Raw genomic sequence first — 25,006 nt, forward strand, 5'->3', positions numbered from 1 at the left:
TTAGTCGATATTGGTTCAATAGATATTGAATTTGATTTGACATATCAGTGTGACAGCAGACAGGATCAAACAGATTATTGTGTGGAATTCGCTGGGACATATCGAGCTTAGCGATTCGTCTTAAATTTAGTTACAATAAAGTGAAATAACATTATCCACGGCGCACTAAACGTATTTCTGTTTTCTTTATTCATTGGCTTTAAAACAAAATTTTAAGTGTATAAAAATTTGTAGCGACACGGTTGTCCCATCAGCTTTCACATTAGAATATCATTACTATCGTTCTATGGGATTATTTCCACAGAAATCAACGGTCAACAGTAGAAGATATTTGTTTTCGATTTACCCAGTAGTGTTAAATGTTTACGTTATCAAGCATTCGCGGTGTTCTATGTTTATGTCTGGCTAGAGTAGAATCAATATTGTATTAGAACGTTAACCTATTGTTGTGAAATGAGTGTGCATATTTAGTGTACCATTGAGTTATGAGCACCTAATGGAAGATTAGTATCGCCACCGCAGCTCAGGAATTTAATACCAAGTAAGTATCTTTTTTTTGCTGACCCAAAATCTTGGAAATATTCACGACAGTGAGTCACGCGTGTTTCACTGTCAAGATTATTCCTGATATGAATTAACAATTGCCCATTTAGAATATGTTAGGTGGCAGCAAGGTGTAAGCCTTTTGTTTGCTGTATACACTTTGTCTTTCAGAGAAATGCTCAGGTTGATATCATATTAGCAGAATTTATAAACATGTGGTAATTTTGACACAATGGTGCATTGTTTTAGTCTTAGATTAGCAAGATTATCAGAGAATTGTGCTTAAGGACAAATTATTAAAAAAATATATGGTTACTTTATATTATTATTGACTGCACAAAAGTGTGGCCACAAGTGTAAATGGTAACTTAAATTACTTGGTTCTAAATTACAATTCAGGACAAAATAGGTCACAGTTATTAAAACTTATTACTGTGATTCTGAATAGCTTCTTTGTCTCACTCAAAACATTTTGTTTTTCAAGCATTAAAATACATTAATATTACTAACAATATACAAGTCTCATTAACTAATCTCCCAAAACAACAAAAAAATTAATTCCAAAGAGTTTTGTGTCAATAAAGTATTCATGCATATCTGATTCATAAATGTTTTTTTTTCTGTTTAGAAACCATGGGGAGGTTCTCAGGGAAAAAGTGCCGACTATTGTCGATGCTATGGCTGACAGGCAGCTTCTTCTTTGTGGAGCTGATCGTTGGGTACATCACCAACTCAATGGCCCTTGTCGCCGACTCATTTCACATGTTGAGCGATGTTGCTGCACTTGTTATCGCATTTTTATCAGTTAAGGTAAGTTTGCTGTTCGATTAATGTAAATATACTATCTGTTTTCTATGTTTTCACCCCTGACTTATAGAAACTACTACCCATATAAAAAGCCTACATGTTAGTCTGTTATGTCTAAGTTTCATCAAAATCCATCCCATAGCTTTTGTGTGAAAGAGTAATAAACCTCTATTCTTACATACAAACTTTTGCAATGATATTATTAGTAGGATGGCTGATAATTGCCGCCACTTATGTATGTTTGAAAATTAATTGTTTAATTCATGTTAACAATCAACATTATTTTGATATCATACAGCCACTTCTTCCTTTGTGTTATTGTCTGTAGTATATTCACATGTTGGATGTTATTGTAGTTACATTCAATTATTTACAACTGCAAATGTTTTTATTTCTATAACTAGACTAAATAACCAAAGAATCTATGGATGGGTTGTGTGAATGTCAACATGGTTAGAAAGAATATTACTTCTGAGATGACAAAGAAATATAAAAAAAAAAATTAAATGTTTGCTGAATGAAGGAAGATGATGATGACTAAAATAAAATGTTATAAAAATAGTTCATAATAATTATTTTTCTTTAGCATGTACCTGCTGGGACTACAAAAGCAAATTGCCTACTTTCTTATCAATATTTTCAAGAACAAATAATAAGAATTAGGCACCTAATTGTGTGGGTTTTCTTTTCTATGTGTATATACCATAGGTTCACCACAAACAGGAACTAATATTTTCCTTGAATAAGATTTACCTCATAGTTTTAAACATCAGTTCATTACTCATACATAACACAACATTGATCAAGTAGCGATCTGTTCATGACATCATCACTATTGCATATTAGGGAAAAAGTGAACTCCCTGTATCACACCATTCAAGGATATATAAATAATAATATTATGACTCATACTATAAAAAATATACAGTTCATACTTTTGCTGATGCTGCATAAGGCAGATTGAGTCACTGAATAAATTAAAAAACAATTTGATCATTGGGATTTTTGCATTTTGTCAAGATGATAAGTTTGATACATAGGTATCTTCTAGAGAGATCAGGCCCACGAAACATGGGGTGCATTGATTGTCGAGGGATGACTCCCGGTCACCATAGGCGTGGGTCTATAGGCGGTGAGTTTTGGGTGGCTCTTCGTCCTCCTGTCTCCTAAGAGACGACAGGCCCGTGTCGGCGGTGCGCGTTTTTCCACGGGCTCCTCAAAAAAATTCCGTAAACCCTAGTGTGGCCCACCAGGGCCAAAGCCTACCGGGTTCAACAATCCGGGGTTAACCCCGCCCCTGATACACTTTTACAATAGGATAGAATACGACCAAAGAACTAATAACTCGTTTGTGTTACCCAGATGTCGCCAAAGAAATGGTCAAAGAATACATTCGGGTGGGCCCGCGCCGAAGTACTAGGTGCACTCGTGAACGCAGTGTTCCTCGTGGCGCTATGCTTCAGCATAACCGTGGAGGCTGTGAAGAGATTCATTGAAATCGAGATGATACACGATGCGAGGCTGCTGGTCGCCGTCGGAACCCTCGGGTTGCTGCTCAATATTGTTGGACTGTTTCTGTTCCATGGTGAGTTACTGCTGCATAAAACCTTTTTGAATGATTTCGTCTACTTGGACGTGACTGCAAGTCTACATTACTCTGATTGTGATACAGTTTTCGTATGTTATATCTAAAACAAACAAAGTGATCTATAACTTTCTGCTACTGAGGTACTAGTGCGAAAACAAAAACTGCAATTCATCCTTTTTATAATCTCTCTCATACTTTACTCGAGTTACCTACTGCAACGTTTACATGCGCCCTACACCATCCACATTTTTTTTAAAACAAAAGAATTTCTTTGGTGTCTCATTTACTATGCATTCCAAGTATGAATCACAATCTCGATTAATCTAGACCCCCAATCGTATAAATTTCTCCAAGTGACTCATTATATAACGTTATATAACCTTTCGTAACGCTTCTATGACGAAGATTGACAGCTAAATCGTCACGGTTTATCGAGAAAACAGGTCTGTTATTTAAATCGCATATTAAATTATCAGGTTTACTGCAAATTCACTGCAAAATTATAATTGTTAGAATTTGGCAGCAATGGCAGCTAAATTCGTCTTTTCAAGCCTACTTCATTAAAAACAAGAAAAAAAAAGGTTCAAATAAAAAATCTAATTATGTTTTAAATACCTTTTCATACCGTTTAAAACATAATAGTAATGACACGATTCGCAATGGAATATTGCAAAATTCCTATCTATAAAATCGATTCGCTCCACGCCGTATTGATCAACATATTTTCCTTGTTTAGAACAAACGATAAATAGTAATTGTATAAATAAATACAAGTTATCAATAGGTAGATAAAATGCGTAAACTCACGCGCACATTGAACTCAAAATGGGTCAAATTAGTTTTCCAACCTCCTTACTAAGACCAGGGATAAAAAAATGAATCCTATAATCTATGTTTGGTCTACATTCCAACCTTTTGAACATTTGAACATTGTGTTAGGCATCACGAAGGCAATAATTCGATATTCAAAATGCGTTCGATAGGCCTGCGTGTTTCTTTATCCCATCTAATTGGTTATACATATAAATTCCGCAATCGTTTTCCTAAAATCCTTTATCAGTCAAGTCAATTTATTCAGTCAGTTCGTGTTCACTTTGGTATATTTGCAGAAATTAAATAATTAAAAATATTACATTGTTCAGTTAATTTATAGACCTTTTCCTTACCAACCTTCTTGAGGTGTAGCCTAACATACAAACTCATGCTTAACTGTATTTCGACCTTGCCATTGCGTCACATAATGCAAACATTCTTTACGACCGGTACAGGTAGTGGACCTATATCATAAATATTTATTACTTGTTTTTAAACATGATCCAAGTTGAATTCGGAATTCTTCTGGCATTCAAACTTTTTGTTCTGTGTTTCCTATCGAAGAGCGGTTAACCGATCTTTTCCGGTAGGATGTGTTTTGTTACCGTACATTTTTATCGAGTTTGAATTGTTACGTTAAGTACCTACTACGAGTATAATGTGCGTTTATTTCAATGAATTTTATTGGAATTCTGTACTATCAAGATTTTGCAGAACTGTTGCGAATTTTAAAACAAATATAATTTCTAGGTCCACATCCCATTTTCTTGTTCTGTAGGTATAGAATTGAAAAGACTTCTGTCTGTACTGTACCAAGTTTTATTTACACGATGCTTCTAACCAAAAGCAGACGAGTATCATCGCCTAGATATGAGTCTAGTTTCGAAGTAGGGCTTAAAAGTTGAAGCTCAGCTTTATGCTGAAAACGTGGCTGAAAAAGTATTAAAAAATGGCGTTGCATTGCGAATTTTGCGATGACTCAAGGTTTTATTACTGAAAATACAATAAAAGTACATACTTAATAATAACATAAAGTAGGTATGTACCAAAACAATGTTAACTCGGACGGCGCCATACGTTATCATAATCACCGATACAACTTGTTCTACATTTTAAGTGGATACTATTTGTTTTTGTATCAAAAGATCCTTTACATTTCCTAATGAAATATAGTAATAATAATCTAAGATCTTTTAACGTTCAAGAGAGTTTCATATTTTTTCTCCTTTTACAGGTTTTAATGAAGTATTTTTCTTTTTAGTCACGATAATGTTTATTAACAAACCTCTTTTGTACCATAGACCACGGCGGCGGTCACGGCCATTCTCACGGCGGGGTCCCACCACCCGCGAACGTGAGGCACCTCACTGAAATAGTCAATAGCAACGCTGACATGGCCCTAGGCCACAACGCCACAGATACCGAAGAGACTGACGAGATGGTCCCGCCAAAACCGGACAAAGTACCAAATAATAAGAAGCAGACGCCATGCAGAGCGGCGCATGATCCCGGACATATGAATATGAAGGGCGTGTTCTTGCATATACTTTCTGATGCTTTAGGTGAGTACTTTTGAATATCTTGGCTCTCTAAGATTTTAATTGGAGTCTTTTCGAGGCTTAAATTACTGAATGTATCAGTTGAAGTTTGGGTTATCCTCGGGCTATGGAGTTCTTAAATACAGTTGATGTTTATGTTTTAATTTTTTCAATTGTTGGGGAGAGAAACAAACTTGTTTTGAATGCTGGTTTTTGGGGACGTAGCACTAATGACGAAATACTGTATTCTATACATTTATACATTTACAATACATTTATGTAAATTAAATGCTATGGAAACAATACTTTTGCGTGCACAAAAAGGTAAATAAGTGACTCTCAATTGTTTCACGAACACAATCAGGCTCGCATGCAAAAGAAAAATAAATACTGTGATATGCTATCGATACCCAGAATGTCTAGCCAGCCAGTAATTACGTCATTGGCTATTATGTTATTTTCTCTTTCATTTGACACTCGTTTGTTTTAAACCTATTTAGTAAATTGGCTATGACAATCATCCATAGTGTAACTTAATTCACCTTGCCTTATTTTTCAAAACCTCCGACATTTCGAAAACCCTGACATTTTCGTAGTGTTCTGATATTTACAACAAAAACAACTCATTCCACTTGTAAGCTTCCTAAATCTTTCAGTAGACAGCAACACTAGAAATCTTCCAATAGAATTTCACTTCTGGAAAACGTACCTGTTAAAACTTTCCCAGAAGCATTTTCATTATACGTGCATTTTACACCACTATTCAGAAGTTGAAATAAAATAGAAATCTGTCATACGGTAAACAAATGAAATAATGAGGGAAAGTCAGATACGACTGTTTACGCTTGGATTTTAATTGCATTCACTCAACGACAGACAATTCTAAAGGCAATCTATTTTGCGGTTTATCGCAATTCATTACACGGGTATTATAAACGTTAATTGAAGACTGCTTTATATTGTTTTTGTATTTTCTAACCAGTGGATATAAACTGGTTCATAAAATAAACACCACATTTTCAAGGAAAATCTTGCATATTTGCATTACGGAATTGAGTAGAAATAGAAATATTTTACCTATATTTATATGACTAGTTTAAATAACCAGTGAGTAAATAAGCATAAATATGACTTCTTGCCTGATTGTTTTACGTTTTCAAAATTTATTGTATACGCCTACTTCACGATAAATTATATAACAAAATTAATTCTTACGATTAAGCCCTACATAATAGACAAGAATTACATATTCAATCTGCTTTGATGAACATTATAGTCCCCACTAGGCTCGCATCGTTCATTTAGGTCAACGAACACTGCCTTAGCCTAGAAACGTTTAGTTGAACTAGTGGTTAGCACTACCTATCGGCCGTTTGTGATATCGCGTGTGAAATTCACGCCATTGATCCGAATAGGCGATTGCTTGTTTTTTTTATTATTATTCTTTCTAAATTTACATTGCCGAGCCTTGCCTATGTGGTTGTAGGAATACTAAAGAATTTAAAAAAAATACCTAAATATATAAAATCTTACATACTGAAAAGGTTACTAAAAGAGGATTTTTGTAAATAATATTGTTTGTTATCCGTGTGTCGTGTAATTTTGTTAAATTAAAATATAAAATTAAACCCGCAAGTCTGCTGAAATAATAGTTTTTAGACAAAAAACTAATTGAAATATTTGAAACAGTGCAAACAAAAAATAAATAAAACTAAATTCGAAGGATATCTCAATGTTACCTACGTATTAAAATTTAAATTTACTACTAAGCGTATGAAATGATTCATATAATATCTCTGAGAATTCATTCATTTAATTGAATACATAGAAAAACCACAACATTGTTTATAATTTTCTACGAGAGGTACTATTAATCTTTTGGTATTTCCAGTTGTAAAGACAGAAACTATTGCATAATCGTATAACCGTAAACCTACTCATGTTACTTGATAAAAAAACGAAGTGACGCATTTCTTTATTCTGAGTAACTCCCACGCAATTTTTTAAGTATTATGGAAAGTATGTTACTTAATATCGTAGGCGTTGGGTTCATATTGTCTTGCTAATGTACTGTTGTCACAGTCATACATTTTAGGATTAAATAAGTATCGATACAATAGCGGTGCCAATTTAGTGCCAAAATTGTTGTCGAACCTTGTTTGCTAAAAATAATGTTTGATATTAATCCAATCGTAAGTTTAATTGAGGATAGAATTAGCATCAAAAATTTTTTTTTAAGCGAATGAAATTAAGAGTAGGTCCTGAAAATACCAGATTATCAGATTCGGTTTTCATGTCCGCTTTAGGAAAGTTGGTTTTAGTTGGTCCTTTGGAAATATAATATATTACTTTTATTTTTATGTTTTACTACCCGTTTTCACGCGATTTCTCCCACGTCCCGCGGGCACTTACCTTACCCGATAAAATATAGCCTAGTATGTTAGTCGGGGATACTGTAGATTTCCAACGATGAAAGAATTTATCAAATCGGTTAGGTAGTTTCGGTGCCTTGAAAGTACATACAAATAAACAAAAATGGTTTCATCTAATCCAATCCTCTTTATTATTTTACTATAGATATCCATATGCCATTAGGTTACATTTTCTCATATACAAGCCAAGTACAGAACAGTAATTTGACCCCTCAACGCAAGTCACACACTGTTTACTGTGCTACTCTCCATTCACTGACGGCGAAGGTTCTTTTAGGTTAATGCTGGCAACCTTGGTGCACTTGAGCCATCGCCAAGTTTGCCTTGACATTGGCTAAATGCTTTCCATGAGGAAATTGCCAACATAACCGTGACCAACTCGCATAAAAAGCTTTTAAGAGTTTGAAAAAAAAACGATTAAGATGAATAAAAGTCTCGTTCATGTTTTGATCGATAATGAGACTGGCTGTCTATTTTATTGATTACAACCTCCATGCTGCTTTTCATTTCTTGGTCTCGCAACTTTTTGTTATTTGATTTTGGAATGCAAAGTTTCGCAATAACATTCCGAAGTTGGGATTTAAGAAGATAACGTTATTTTATCTTTACAAAATGTGTAAATATTTTGCTTTTTTATATTGAAATCGTGATTATCATGTGTTGTAAAATTAATATTTTGTTTACACGCCTTAGTTTAATCCTTGAGTAATTAAATAGGGCAATGCGCACTACATACATCAAACAAGCACTTATCGCATCGTATATCGCGGTGCAGTGTTTAATTTTTTTTTTCTTTTTGTGCGTTCAATGGCTTGCCTCTTTAGCATGCTTCTATTTGTGCCAGTTTTGCACTTTTTTTCTTGGGAAATACATACCATACCATACATCTTCCTAAATTTGCTGTAGGTACGTATAGGTAAACCAACTGTCAAGGAACTCTCTAAATGCATCGTTTAAGTTTAACAGTTATCAGTACATGTGTATGGTTTGTGGTTGGTGGTTAGCTTTTTTTCTGTTTGCCTAAACCTATCGTACTCATGCCATAGCAAATAGTCGTTAGTAAGTAAAACCACAGCAGAAAAGCTAGTAGTAAAAATATACCTACGTCACATTGAGCATACAGTCTGACAATTATCTTAAACGGTCAACGACCTGACAAAGCTAGACTATATAATATAAATTTAAATCCCTAAAAATAATGTTTTGGCAGTTTATCGTTGTCAACAATTATTTAAAAAATGTCTGATTAGTGATTGCAATCTCACGCCTATTTGCAGTCTTACATTATTGAAAATAATAACTTGTTTTTCCGGCTGCTCCACCAGGCAGCGTCCCGACTCCGAGTTACTTGTTCCCCGCACCCGAGTAAAAAGGAGCTAACCTCCGGGATAGATACATGCTCTAAACTATCTGTGTGACTACTTTGGCGTGAAAGCCCTTCACACAGAGTTACTTTGGCATTTTTATTAGTAAGAATGATTATGTAGTCTCACTTACCAATACCTATTAAAACCAACGTTAAAGTCACATATAAGTACTTACGACGTTATACGTTCGCAGGAAGCATACAAATTAAACACCAAACTTGAAGTCCTTAAACTATTGTATTATTCACAGGTACGTTACAATGTTATTGTAAACAGCTATTGTTAAAGTTATTGATCCGTTCTTGCAAATTAAACCCGACCTTTGAAGTTTAAAGGTTTCATTTTCAAAAGGGTATACCTTGCATAATAAATGCTAACAGCACATTAGAATAGAAAGAAAATTGAAACACGTCAACTGGTCATCTTTCTACGAAGAGCCATTTGAGGAAATCGCAACCACTTATGTCCCATTAAGTTCTAAAGGTTTCATACTTTATTCCGTCTCAAGGATAGGCACTACCAGTGAAATTGTTAACAGAACTAGGCTTTTATTGATAGTTTATTTATCTATGCTATGCTATATTTGAATGAGGAAAAATGTTTCGTTTCATACGTTTGAAACGAATAAACTCAAAAACTACTGGACCTATTTATTTTAGGAATAAGTAGCACACGTATTTGTCATTGGTACTAATAAATACTTCGTTGCATCTGTTTTGCAGTCGTAAAATGAAAATGTTTTTAGAAACGCTAGACTTTTTTTTGCGATGCCTAAAAGAAAAGCCATTACCCTCCTTTTCGCTGGCCGCAGTCGGGTAAACAAAGTTTTCTCAAGGTTTTGCAGCTTTAGATTTTACTATGCACTAAATATACAGTTTGCATTTTGAATTAAGCAATATTTGTACAACAAATAAGCCAGTGGCCGATAGATTAAAAAGATGTAAACATGAATTCTATGTTGACTGTCATTGACATTATTTTGATACGAAAACAAACGCGAAACAGTAGTCACCTTGTACTAATTTCACGAAAGGTGTGTTATCATTACGTTACTCTTATCTGATCATAACACTGATCATCGGTCGAATAATCAATGATTTTACTTTCAAGGGCAAAGCTATAAATGTACCTAACGATTAGCACGGTGAGAAATTACGAAATTGATCGATAAATGAAATAGTTACAAGTTTAATTAAAGTAATCGATTTTTCTGATAGATAAGTACCTAGTTCATGATCGATTTTTTAAGGGGGAATCACACCAAATAGGCATATCATATGTGTTAACTAACTCATGTGAAACACCTGGTTTTATCACATGGCGGTTTGATAACCCCTATTTTGTCATTGATATGAAAACCGTTGAAAATATTTTGTTTACCCGTAGATAACCTATTTTACGTGACATTCATGGGAAATTTTAATTTGAACACCTAAGCTCTTATCACTATGCAGTTCCAGTTATTGGAATTAAAAGGCAGATGTGTATTGCACTTCGATTTTACCATTTATGGCCGATATTTTTAATCCCATGGATAAAAAGCAAACTTAGCGACATAAACCGAGGCTGACGTGATTGTCATTTAAAATCATTGCGATGCTGTTGCGTTCGAAATATTTTTCAACAGCAATTCCATAAAATATTCATAAAGACTTACTACTCGTAATTCTACCGTACGTAGTAGTTTCAACTAACAATTAAATCCTTTGTTCCAGGATCCCTTATCGTAGTAGGATCAGCTCTAGTAGTCTGGCTGACTGACTGGGAGTACAAGTACTACATCGATCCCGCGCTCAGTATAGTGTTAGTGATCTTGATACTAGCGTCCGTGTGGCCGCTGCTGAGGGAGTCCTCGTTAATTTTACTGCAAACTGTGCCAACTCATATTCAGGTAAGTTTTTTTTTCTTAATTATATGGCCTCTTTTGTGGTAGGAACTTTTTAGATTGCAACCTATTTTGGTGTGTCGCCGTTTTTCCAATGTTTTATTGTTGTCATAGAGATAGTCATTTGTTTGTACCTACTGCTGTATAGAAAATGTCTGGGTCTATGTCTGCTGTTTGACTTGAGATACCTAATTAGAAAGATTAATGTTCATTTTTGACAGCAGCGTATATTTTCACAACTCTCTTCACATACCTCCATTGTCAATTTTCATCGGTCTGATACACTATAAATAACAAAAGAAAATCTCGCAACCTGACACCTTTGAATCTACTGCTGAAATATACATTGTTTGTAATTTACATTATGCACAATTCAAATTGCGGAATTCCTTTTTCCGATTTACATTTCCGCAGTTTAACGGCACCACAATAAATTGTACCACTGGTTCGTAGAATTGTACTAGCTAGATATTGTGGTCGCACGCGCAACTACTTAACGAGAGGCCTATATCGATTCCTAGACTAAACAAAGTGTGATTGCGTTCCTAGAAAGTTTACAGTTACAATTCCATTTGCTAATGGAACGCCTAGTATCTCAATCAGACCCTATCTGATGGATACCTTTTTCTTACTGAGCTCAAGCCATTAAAAAGTCAAACCCACTACAAATAGAGTCCAAATTCGCACACACAAACCCCCATCGATACAAAGCTAAAACAAAACACATCTATCAAAACGTTCCGTGTAAACATTCGCGACGTTTTATTTTTGAATTTACTTTTCGACACGAGCCACCTCTTTCTACGATGATAAATAAACGGTGTTACAACTGTTTGGTTATTGATAACGTTGCTTAGAGCACGTAACCATCGGAGCCGCCGTGCGCACAACTCTCTATGCACTTTGTCAGAGGGGAACTTGGGAAAGACAGCGCATTGTCGTCTCCGGTTGGTTGAATGTCCTAAGTGGTATAGTGACGTTGGTTATTTGTCCAGGTGGATGCGATACAACGGCGGTTGTTGGAAAAGGTTGACGGCGTTCTGGCCGTCCATGAGTTTCATGTGTGGCAGCTGGCTGGAGACAGAATCATCGCCAGCGCTCATATTAGGTGAGTAAACAATTTTTCAACTAAATTTTAATGTCATAACGGAGTATAGTAAAGGTACGTGTGTACGTGCAGATCTTAAAGAAGCTTAAAGGCTTGACATACTCCATTTTTGCTTCAAAATAACGTGTTATCGCAAAGACGGTAATTGCATCGGCAGCTTTATGTGGCAAACAGACAATTAGTAACACTTTATTAGTAAGCATGGAAAGTAAGTCCTACCTATGTTATCAGTCATTTAAACAAACCTCATTTTATAAAAATACTAAATAAACTGTTCTTGACATCCATTTCACGTGTCTGGAAGTGGGATACGGATTTAAATAGAAAAAACAGAGACATCGTTCACATGAAAGGAGGACATAGTGGCGATTTAATAGAAATGAGATCAAATAAAAACTCTTTTGACAATAATTGTGCGAAACAAATGCAAGCAGGAATATTGTCAAGATGCATTGCTATCTTTGTTTGAGGAGATTTTATGCAGTGACGAATACTTCCTTGATATCTGAATGTACAGTTTCATTAAACACCTTTCAGCATTACACTGCAAATACTAAAAATAGGGACACCTTCCTTGAGACGCATTTCTCGGTATTTTCAGTCTTTGTTTGATTCAGCCTTATTAATCATGAGCTGTAAATAAAACAAATCATAAAACCCCATGTAAATAAACAAATGCTTTCATTTATATCTTTGCAGAAATATGATGAAAATATCCCAAAGTCGCGTTAGGTGTCATTGCAAAAAAAAATATTCGATTGTCTTTGCCTTATTAGGTTTGCCCTTAGTAGATCATTGGATTACTCCATTAATGGAAGAGGTATTACTTGTAATATGTACATATACAGGGTTACTGGTAAGTAGACCGCATCCTTTCGTGAGGTGATAGTAGGTATAGGTCAATACGGACAAATTTGACCATGGGATACACTGGGCAAAAGTTAACCCGTTTGAAGATAATCGAATTTCAAGATCAGTCGTCTAGGTACACGTATTAATTTTCATTATTAGTCAAAAGACTCGTTTTTGTGGACTTTGTGTGTTTGCCCAGGGTATGCCATGGTCAAATTTGTCCGTATTGACGTATACTATCACCTCCCGAAAGGATGCGGTCTACTTACCAGTAACCCTGTATAGTGTTTATAAGAATTGGAACAGGCCTATATAAGACCCGTACAAAATGGTGTTTTGGCAACACGTGATACATAAAAAATGGTTCCTATTATCGCTTTTACATAACTTTGTAACCAAACCACAAAGCTTTTCAAGCCATAAAAATGATCCTTGTTTTTTTTTTAGATTTCCAAAAGGGGTTATTCACAGGAACTTATATACAAACATTTCTCTGACGGGTATTCCCCTTCCACAATTGTTACGTGTAACTTAAAACCAGCCTTTTTCTGTTATTCATTTGTTTTAGCAATGATGGATGGTCATGAAATGTCGAAAGTTTTAAAGCTTTTACCGCTTCAAAATGGATGACAATATTCGATTAGTCAGACAGATATGGAAAGTATTTGTTGACTAATCAATCACAGCCTTTAAATTAATATTTGCATTTAATTTAACTTTGATACGAACTCTGTAATAGTTTATTAACACTTTTTCCTCTTTCACGGCGTATAAAAAAACCACAGTGCGGCAATACATATTTCTTTTCCTGCAAAAAAAGGTTCCAAGCAAAAAAAATCTTACGTGACAAAAAAGTCTAAAGGAAACTAGGCCAACTTGAGTACCACTAAAAATACTTGGGAATAATGTTGGCACGATTTCTTGTACAGCCTGTTTCGTAGGATAATTAGGAATTATAGTCGTTGGGTTAGACGGTACGCTATAGAAATTTCTTTGCACGAACGGTCTTTTGTGCCAAAGGGTGCTATGTTCTGTTAAACTTCTTTCAGTAAACGTGCGTTGCTTTAGGTCTCTAATTAAGATAACAACAGCTTATTGAATTAATAATTTCAACAAAAAAAGACGTCCAATATAGGTACATTATTTCCTCTAGATGCAATCTAATCATATCACTGTGCAGTAGTGCACTATTGCAGACTTTATTTTGTTTCATGTCACTATTTACAATACAATATAAACACCCATTATCAAAATATCAATGTCAGTACGATCGCGAACTAAATTTTATTCCGACAAATTGTCAATGTAACATTGTACGAATTAGCGTACAAATCAGAACCTGTCCATTGCAAGTAGGTCAAGTACGTTAAATATATATACACAGACAGACAGAGTGTATTTATCTAAACATTCGAAACTTTTCCCTCTAACAGTCTGTCGCGTTGTACGTGTCAATAGCTAGGTGATAAGCAAAGCCTTTTAGTGTAGCCTGATAAGCACTGAAGAGTCTGTCTTCAATCAAACAGCCTAGCCTTAAACAAATATGTAATGTTCTGCTGCACATTATTATCAATGCCAATGCATTACTATATTATTGTTCCGCAATTTTTGCTGATGTAACAAAAAGCTTATGACATAATCTTCATTGTACTCTCTCTAGAACAAAAACTGATGAGTGTGTATTGTTTACATACACGTGTAGAAAGTTAGAATTATGATATCAGTGCTATTTAAACAGTAACAAAAGATAATTACGATAGAGTGAAAGATATGTAATCCCTTCTATATTTTCTAGTTTTCAAGAAAGTCATTTGCTGTTGACACTGTTTCTGTATAGGTACCTATCTAATTCGCATATTAGATTGTGTAAAATAATTTTACATTTTACTTTATAGGTACTTGAGTGCTAGTGAACAAATTCAAATAATGTTACCCGTGTATTAAAAACTCCGATACAAAAACAATTTTCCAGCTCACCCGGTAATGTTTGTTTTTGAAAAACGTATCTCGTATAAATTGCTTTTGGCTACCAGCCAATCCAAACTAGTCTTTGTCCCAGAATCAATGTCAATGAACCAATGCGCTGGCGCCATTATTTTACACTGGCTGTATGTGAAAGTGGCTTTTTTATTAAATTATTGACCCCATAAAGCATAAATTAAATTTTGTGCACTTCACTCTACCTTTGGGACGTTCGAATCATTGGCTTGGCTGAAAATATTAAAAACAAAAAACATGTCTGTCATTTATTAATAGGTCGTTGGTGGTTGTATCATTTATTTGTGTTTTTGTTTAGTCTTGTCCTGTCTTATTTTCTCCACTTTGATGTTTTGAAAATTATGAGTTTTTTTTCAGTGCAATGCACTCCTATCTTCAATTTGCCCTTACTATTCTTACTGGACCAATATTTTAGATTTTTTTAGCAAATTAATTATGACTTTGATGCCGTATAATCCGATCTCAGGTTCAATAACAAAGTGCAAATGTTTCTACATCACCAAATATTGAAATCTGAGGAGCCGTACTGAAAAATATTGTAAACACATCCCCATTGTATATTTAAAAGTATAAGAGCAATACTAACGAGTGTTGAAATAACAATCAATGATAAATCGTTCTTTGTTTAAATTATAACGTCATTGTGTGAGAATATGGCTTGTAAAACATCTTATTTTCAAGCCACAGCAACCGGTCACGTACTGAATGCAATTAAAACTTAATTTAAACATTTTCCATTATATTTTCCGATTTTTATGGCCTGCTTTATGTTTTCTAATAATTATAATGAATATATGGCAGAGGAATAATACGTTAATAAAGTTCCCCGCTATGTCAATTGTCTATATTATTTTATTGTCTGTATAGTATTTAATTTCCTATTGTTATACAAATAGCAAACAAAAGCAGCTAATAAAAGTCAAAACTATCCTGTACCTTTGTACTATTTTATTTCACCATAAAACTGTCAACAAGGAAAATAAAATAATACGAAACGAAGTTATTGCCAAGAAAATGATGAAGATTTTTATTAGTTGCTATGAGAAAAACATTTCTAACTTAATTTATCTTGCTAATGCTACCTCAATATTTCTTTCCATATATTTAGGGGAGATCGGGGCGAAACAAACCAACAAAATGAAAGCAGCATTTCCTAATATATTTCAAATTTATTTTTATAGGTGTAGAAATCTATCGGAGTACATGAAGATTGCTGAGAAGGTGAAAGAGTTCTTCCACAATGAGGGCATCCATTCTACCACCATACAGCCAGAGTTCGTTGAGCTGCCTTTAGGTGGAAACGAGGTAAGAGTAAGAACTAAAACCTTTTTGGAATCGTGACGTTTATCGGTGTTCCTATCTTAAAAATCGTAATTTTGCTGTAAACTCAATACATAGCATAAACTATTTTATTGCCGAATGTTGCCATAAAATACTAATAAATATTATTATTTTATTACTATTTGATGAATTGCCTAGATAACGTGGATATGTTGATTGTGTTTTTCTATTATGTTATCTAGAGGCGCTACTTCGTTTTCAATAATCTGATTAGATCATAATATTATTACAAAAGTGTCCTCGAAACTGTAATATTTTGAAAACCTATCCTTATTTCAAAATTATTGCAACACTAAATAAGTATTGCAACTGTTATCATAATTAAGATATAATCTTATCATTATAAAACAAATATTTCTTTTGAACTCTACGTTTTTCAAATGTAATGTAAACATTTAATTATATTTACTATCAAAGATGAAATAGTATATATTTGCATAATATAGCAACAATGAATTCAATAAAAGGTCACCAGACACCAGACGATAACACGGGTCTGACGTAAACATTATTGGTAGGTATGCAAATACTCCTAATCGTACAATATCGTATCGTATCTTATCCATCATCATCGATAGCAATATTGAAACTCCTGTACACTTCCGTTTGTACTTTACACTGGGACCTAGTAACATAATGTAATATGAAGTGACTTGGTCATGACACCTGTCAAAGTAACAGCGATAAAAGTCATACGATTTCTTAATAAAATTGTATGGGATTCGGCTTCCAATCTTACTAAAGCGGCTTCCTGTCTGACCTCTACAACGTACAGTTACCTGGTCACCCCGATAACCCTTGCTTGTAGACTGTCTGACTTCTGACTACCCTTACTGTTTGCTAAAAATAAATATCCACGGGCCAAACTTCGGTCCCCGAACTTGCCAAGCGTAGAGGTCGAGCGACCTATGTATCGGTTACTTAGCTACGACACCCCCAAAGTATTTGAATGATTATAGTAAAAAATCCTGTCATGTGTAAAAGCATCTATTAAAAATATGCCGTGCTTTCTTACAGATAATAAGCGGTGCCTCAGCCGAAGCACCGTGCGCCCTCCACTGTCCACCGAACGACCTGTGTCACAACGCGACGTGTTGTGGGCCCAACCAACAGGTGCGTCTCTTGCCAGAAGACATTATATAGTAGCTAGCCACTGAGCCTTATTAACAGTACAAACGTACACCTCGGCTCCTATAACCAATTCTCCTATCTTCCAAAACTATACTTTCAATACCTCACTGTCTTTACTAATCCTCCAATTTCCTCATTTCTATTTTCCCATCTTTTATGAATTTATTAACCACTTTAGATAAGACTTGTTTCGAGATCTGCGGGTAAATGTATTTAAGGAAATCAAATCGTTTAACGCATGAATTTAAAGTGGTGTAAATTACCCGAATTTACTCTTATTGTAAAAAGTTTATTTTTGTTCAAATTATGTTAATATAAATCACCGTATCTAAATTGGTTTTGGGATAATTGTTGAAGTTACCCATTGTACATATGTATGTATTGTATATTATGTATAAAGTGTAAAGAACAATTTTGAATATAAAATATATTTAGGACCAAAGAATAGTTGTACTAGACTAGGTAACGACCAAGGAGCTCTTGTTCACGAAAGTCGGAGAAAGTCTTTAATAAAGAAGGTTATGTTTTTATAGCCTTTATTAAATAGTAGCTGCTGATATTGCTGACAATGTTTGTATAAAGCCTGGGCAAGCACAATTTCCTAAGCATATAATGCAAGTAAATATTCGTAAATGTATTACAAATACGCTTCTTGCATCACGTCTCGGTTATCAAGTGGAAGCTTTGAATATATTTTTATCTATATTCACGAAATGAGCATGGACATAATAAACTGAATTTATACTATACTATTTGCTTTTTATTTTTTGATCCAAACTCGCTTATATGTTGTTTTGTTGTCCGTTTTCGTCCGGTATTAGAACTAGGTCCTTTTTTCGTTATTCATTTAATTTTATTTTTTATTTGTCAGTTAACTTAGCAGTATTATTTGTATTTCAATTACAGTTTTTCACTTTAGAAACGATAAGGGTACGATAAATCTTTTTCAAGGAGATGGTAGCGTTGAAAGCGGACGAAACGATCACCCCCACCCTCCCCATATCCGATGCTGTCAAGAATCAATGAAAACTGATGTAGAAATCGTTAGACTAATTGTATTTTATATGTATAGAAAATATATTTGTATGGAAGTTATTTGTTGAATCATATAGTTGTATTATTATTATTACAGGTTCATTAAATCATAAGTGATTTTGTATTAATGCCAAATGTTTGTTAACGAGGCTGTGTTCATTTGTTGTAAAAGATTTATAAAAATAGTAAAATGTTTACACTTGATTTGACTTTGATTTCCTTAGATGAAAGTCGACCTGTTATGTCACACACAACTTGTTTAAATAAAGAGCCGAAACAATACTGGTATATAAACATTCACTTGCATGACTTGGTGGCAGAAATAATCTTATCTACACACGACTATTTACTGAATCTGTTACACTTGTATTGGGTTATTATGTATGTATATGGTACTGACATGTGCACAAATATTTATAAGGTACAGCACACACAATATCCTTGAAATCCTTTAGGAACCTGCTTTTCCTCAAGTCCATATTTCTATCTGCCTGTAAAAATGCTATAGAGAAAAGTTAAGTATACTATGGGCCAGCTAACAAAGAACAAATGTATTTATCTTTTGAGCGATTCAAAAGAAAATGGGTACCTATCTTTTCTAGCTTGAGTGGTCTTCAACTAATTGGTATAGCGTTCTTGTTAATCAATTTATGACGAAGTCGCCGACCACTCGGCCGTTTGATCGATATCTTTGCATATTTTCCGAAGGACAACGTAATTGTTGCGACCTATATCGAGTATGAAAATTGCCTAACCAATGGCAATTTACTCGGAAATTATAAAAAGGTAAACGTTTACTTTATGCCGTTTGTCATAGATAATGGTATTTGCATTATTGACTTTGAACTGGGTAGATGTAGTAGGGTGTATAATATGTACTATAGTAAGTAAATTATCCTGTAGGTATGAAATGAAGAGTGATATTTGAAGAAGCAAATATTAATTGGAAAAGCGACAAGTCCAACCTACCCCAATATTAGGTAACTTGGTAAACACCCAATTAGCAAATTATCAAGTATTTTATACAAAGTCATTAGGCATTATCTGTATGTATGCCCCTTAAAAATGTACACTTGAAGTATCTACTTTATTTCTATGTATTTAATATAATATAATATACTGATTGTTATCAGATATACCTGACTCTTGTATTTGAAATAGATTAGTTACACGTGAACGGTAGAGTATTTTGGGTTGATTTGAAAAACTGGAAGCTAGTCTTTCTTCGATTTTAATCTTGTCGCTGGAAGACATGGCTTGCGATACAAAAAATCATGGATTTTTCTAATTTAGTAGATTGTCAAAATTTTGAGTTCTAATTTATATCCGAGTATTCAACCTTTGAAAGACCTCGGACAACCTCTTTGGCGTTATCTGTGGCAGATATTCATGAAAAACTGATACAGTTTTTCCAAAGGTCGATCGCTCAAGGTTGCAAACTCGGATTCTGAAGTAGGACACAATTCAATCTACTGAAGAAGAAAATTTCATGAGCTTTTGTAAGTCAAGACCTACCCTACTGGCTGGATTCCTTCACAATGCTTGGGTCTACTTGGCGATATAAAATAACTTTGAGGGGCATTTTTTTTAATTTTCTCCAGACTTCAGTGCTTGAACAAAACAGCCAACCTCATATAATACTAGCTTTGTAAACGTTACAGGAGCAAAGCACGCCTTCCCCCACAGTAACGCCGTACCTGTGCCGACAGAGAACCATGGGATCTCGCACCGAATCCATGTGTTCTACCAATGGTGCCGCCGCCCCCGGCCGCCAAACCACCACGTGGAACCTAGAAGCTTTAGAGTGCGGGTTAGTAGAGTAACCAGTACGGAACTTAGTAGCGATGGACCAACTCGATTGTATCGATATATCGATAAGCTATCGGTGATATCACATTGTTGCTAACGAAGTGAATTGAACGTCGTGAGTGTTGTCGTAGTTAGTTGCAAGTAAATGTTGTTGGTAATGTTTTACGAATTTTTGAATTTATTATTATTTCACCCTATATGTTGAATTTTGACATGCTCCCTTCACTGTGTGTTAATTTTAAGAAAACAGCGAGGAAATACACACACCGGCACAATTAGAGGAACACAAAAAAAATACAGTTTTATTTTAAAATAATAGCTTTTAATGCAAGTTTTTCACTTAATTCGAGCTTGTTTACATGTTACACGTATGACACAACTAAAACTAGGAGTAAACATTAATAAAATTGGTAAAAATACAGTAAAATAACAAATAATGAGAATCTTAAAATTTTCTAAACAATTGTAAAAATTAAATTAGTGGGGGAAATCTTAAAAAAAACTTAATTAATACCTTGTATTGTCCCCGCGGGCTCTAATTAATGCTTGAATGCGTCTGCCCATACTCATGATGACATTCGCGATCATTTCTTGGGGTAAGTTGACCCACTCTTCGACCAGCGCCAACTTTAGCTCTTCAACATTCCTGGGAGGTGGAATTTTCGCTCTTACCCTTCGCCCAATCATGTCCCAGACATGCTCTATTGGATTCATGTCTGGTGATCGTGCTGGCCAGTTCATTTGGGTAATTCCGATTTCGCTAAGGTATTCGGTAACCACGCGTGCAGTATTGGGCCGTGCATTATCGTGCATAAACACAAAATTTTCGCCAATGAATGGAGCAAAAGGCATTACATGGGGTTCTAAGATCTCTGTAATGTATCGATGTGCAGTCAGAGAACCTCCATCGATGATGACTAAAGCCGTGCGTGCTGACAAAGTAATGCCACCCCATACCATAACGGACCCTCCACCGTATGACACCGTTTCGGTAAAATTTGCTTGATGGTAGCGTTCTCCTCGATGCCTCCACATCCTTTCCCTTCCGTCGATGAAATTGACACAAAATCGGCTTTCATCAGAGAATAAAACATGACTCCATTCTTCAGACCAATTTTGGTGTTGACGAGCAAACGCTAGTCTTGCAACTCGATGGCATACCTCAAGCTTGGGCGCTTTAGCTGGCACGTATGACTTTAAACCGGCATCATTTAACCGTCTTCTTACTGTTCGTTCACTAATATGCACATTACGCACTTCTTCTAAAAGATTTCGGGTCTGAACTGCAGTTTGACGACGATTTCTCAAAGTTTGCACCCTTATAAAACGATCATCTACGGCACTGGTTGCACGATTTCTGCCCTGTCCCCGCCTCCGCACGTAAGACCCCGTCTGCCTGTACCGTTTAACATTACGGTGGATCACAGATACGGACACACCCAACCTTCGACTCACTGAACGGTATGTGTGACCTTCCTCGATCATTGTCACAGCTCTGGCGACATCAGTTGCGGGCAAATCACTCATTTTCGATGCAATACAATGTTAATTCTCCAAGTAACAACAACAAAGTGAGCTAGGGCCACCATTGACTGCATAAACAAATTTCTTATCCAAAACACTTAAACGCCCTAATTGTCAACAAACACTTATGAGGGTCCAATTTCTGTTAAATTATTGAGGGATGTCAAAAAGTCTCAAAAGGGTATGTCATAAGAGGGTAATAAATAAAATAAAGGAGCCACTTGTAAATATTCTCATAAGAAATAAAAAAAAACGTCTTTTTTTTTGTGTTCCTCTAATTGTGCCGGTGTGTGTATTTACAGTCTTCCTACAAATCCCATAGGAAACAACTTTAATTGTTAATTAACACCTGCATTTACCATTCATAAATTCTGAGGCTATATTGAACATTTCAAGTATTACTAAATCATACCTAATATATTTCATTTTCTTCGCTGATATCTTTAAACGCCGACAGACATAAGGTAAAAAGTACAATTAAATTACTGCGTATTTGATATGACGTAGATAAAATTGTTAATGCTTTCCCTTTTATTTTATTATAAATGTAATAGTGGCTGCTTTCCAATATTTTTGTTAGTATGTATAAATTGCAAGTCTGTCGGTCACATTTGCTTGAGCAGTAAAATAGAAGCTAAGAATTAAATAGAAAAATAAGTCGATTTTATATTTTAATGTTAAGGTATTTGGCAAATAAACGAAGCAGGCCAATACGGTAAGGGAGTTTAATAAACGTATTTATTTTTAGTTCCCTGCTCCCGTCGCCAATGCTGGACGGGCGGCTTGCGGTGTGACACCCGGCCGGGCCCGATCGCGCTGTCTAACGCCGTCACTTTCACTACACATTAGCTGTGAAATTAGTTCCATTGTTACTAAAAAAAACATCTCGAACATTATAGGCAAATCATTAATTTCTTACACTTCATCATCTAATATACGAATCATCTCATTTACTGCTGTTGTAACTAAAATTCAATTCGATAAATCTCGATACATCTTAGGTAACGTCACTAGTGTTACGACGATTCGTATTATTCAAATAAGTACTTACCTTTACTAAATTGTTCCATGAATTATTCGGTTAATTCCTTAGTATAATAAAAAGTTTAAAATTATATAGTTAGGGTTCATTTATGCTTTACGGTTATTAAAAATACAATAGTGATATGTTTCAAAAATATTAATTAATGAATTTAGACATACCTTGAACCCTCTATATTGTACTGATAGCATTATTAAATCGCGTCGAAAATTATAAAATATTATAAAATCACGTTAATTAGAGTAGGTAAGCAAAAGTTACGTCAAGTTTATTTAGAGATTAATGTTATATTAAGAGGTATTTCACAACTAATATGTAGGTGTGAGTTGTTTATACCAAAACAATGTTGTTGAATGCTTTGCAATGTGAGCTATAGAAGATAATTTATGTTGTAAGAATAATTTATGTCACCAAGACGACAGTAAAGTATGTAAATTGTGCATCGTAGCAACACAGCAGTTATATTGGTACCTACCTGTTAATAGTGAGATAGAAGTAATTCCAACATTATTTTACAAAATTAATGAGTCTTTGTGATAATAAAGGCTCCACAATAATTCACATATTCTATGTAAAATGCTACGATGTAAAATATAATTTATTTATAATGTATCAAAATATGAACTTTATAAAATGCACGTCTCAACAAATGCACCGTAGCAGTTTTTGATAAATTTTCCAACGATTCATCCATGAAGTACAATATGCATATTAGGTATATTTTTTTAGCTCAAAATATTATTTTCTTGGCATTATTTTTGTTATTCAATTATTTTGTAAGCTATAGGAAATTTACGAGGACAACGGGGTCATTGAACTGATAGAAATCTTACACGTGGCTGACGCAACACAATGGGTGTCGCACAATCTTATCTGTATATAAATATACATGTATGCATTTGATAATTATGTAAAGTATTCCTCGATAGTATCAAAGGCAAAGCAATTAAATATTCCTGTGTCAAAGTATTTACAAACTGATCCAAGTATAAAAAAGTTCAATTAAGTTTCCTGTAGCTTTGTACAGGGGTGATTTTTTTTTAATTATATAGACAATTTTGATTGTAATTAGAAATGGTGAAACGTAATATAAACCTTCATTTGGGACGTTTAGAAAATTATTTTAGTGGTAGACTTGCATCTATCCTTCTTTGCTGTAAGAAAAGTGTTATTATTACTTAAAAATGTGATGTAATTTTGTAGTTGTAAGTAGTAATAGCCGGTTTAGGCTCGCATTTCATAGTTGATGACATTAGAGCATTTCGCGGGTAACTTTGCAATAATAATCTAGTTAGATAAATCACAGTTAGCAAAAATAGTTATTGCACTTACGCCCTGAAATTGTCTGTTCGAATGACTTTTACATTTATTAGAGTAACATTATTCTATCTATATCTTCATTATTATGCGGAGTTAGTCAATAAGTTTTTTAAGAAAATTGATAAAGGATTTAAACTTAAAACTTTGTTTAATATAAACTCTGATAAAATCGAATTAAAAACAGTTTCCATTAGAACTTCCAGCCATTTATACATTATACACACATGTTCAAAGATGTACCTACTGTTGCATTTTTATAGTTGTTATTACAAACTTATTCCAAAATGGTACCTTCCATAGGTATGGTCGCTACATCCATATTTGATCTTCCTTCAAATAATGTAAGATGTATTGTTATATTTTAAATCTGCCTTTACATAAATATTGCTTCGAAAAGCTAGATGCTCTCAAAAGGTCAATATAACCAAATAAAATATATGAAGAATAGTCCAATAGAATCTGATTGGCCATCTAATACTCCGTATGAAATGTCACAAACCGAAAATTATAAACCGATTATCTGAAAATAAGGCGTCGAGAAAGGACCTCTTTGATCCCATGAAAGCGATGAAAAATTAAAAAACTGCTGTAGAATTTATCGCAATGCCCCAAACTCAAATCAATATTGCAATTTTAAAGAAACTGCCATTTTATAAATCTCAATACTGAATGAAATGTTCTACATGTTTGTATTTGTTTTACTAAAAATGTGTTTATTTTGTGTTATCCAGAACTATTTTATGGACACCTACAGGACATAACTAAATGAATTATGATTATTTTGAAAACTGAAAATGTTGAGACATAAAACGAATGTTAAAAAAGTTGTGAATGAGTTTTCACAATTAATAAAAATATGTATTAAAACAACAG

General features: G+C 34.4%; 1 protein-coding gene across 2 annotated transcripts; it reads left to right on the forward strand.

The window, feature by feature from the left end:
* Window positions 1-40: 40 nt before the first annotated feature.
* LOC110371863 (proton-coupled zinc antiporter SLC30A1) lies at window positions 41-25,003 on the forward strand. Of its 2 annotated transcripts, XM_021328292.3 has the most exons (10): window positions 41-541; window positions 1,172-1,353; window positions 2,713-2,935; window positions 5,053-5,313; window positions 10,804-10,979; window positions 11,969-12,081; window positions 16,113-16,236; window positions 17,290-17,385; window positions 20,100-20,248; window positions 22,520-25,003. In XM_021328292.3, exons 2-10 carry the CDS (start codon window positions 1,177-1,179, stop codon window positions 22,563-22,565), a joined length of 1,365 nt encoding a protein of 454 aa, XP_021183967.1. In that variant the 5' UTR covers window positions 41-541; window positions 1,172-1,176; the 3' UTR covers window positions 22,566-25,003. The 2 variants fall into 2 exon arrangements, with proteins under 2 accessions (XP_021183967.1, XP_021183970.1); XM_021328295.3 differs by lacking the exons at window positions 20,100-20,248; window positions 22,520-25,003 and adding an exon at window positions 18,310-18,642 and having other exon boundaries at window positions 42-541.
* Window positions 25,004-25,006: the final 3 nt, after the last annotated feature.

The sequence above is a fragment of the Helicoverpa armigera genome, chromosome 10 (genome assembly GCF_030705265.1).
Source record: "Helicoverpa armigera isolate CAAS_96S chromosome 10, ASM3070526v1, whole genome shotgun sequence".
In the NCBI taxonomy this organism is placed as follows: domain Eukaryota; kingdom Metazoa; phylum Arthropoda; class Insecta; order Lepidoptera; family Noctuidae; genus Helicoverpa; species Helicoverpa armigera.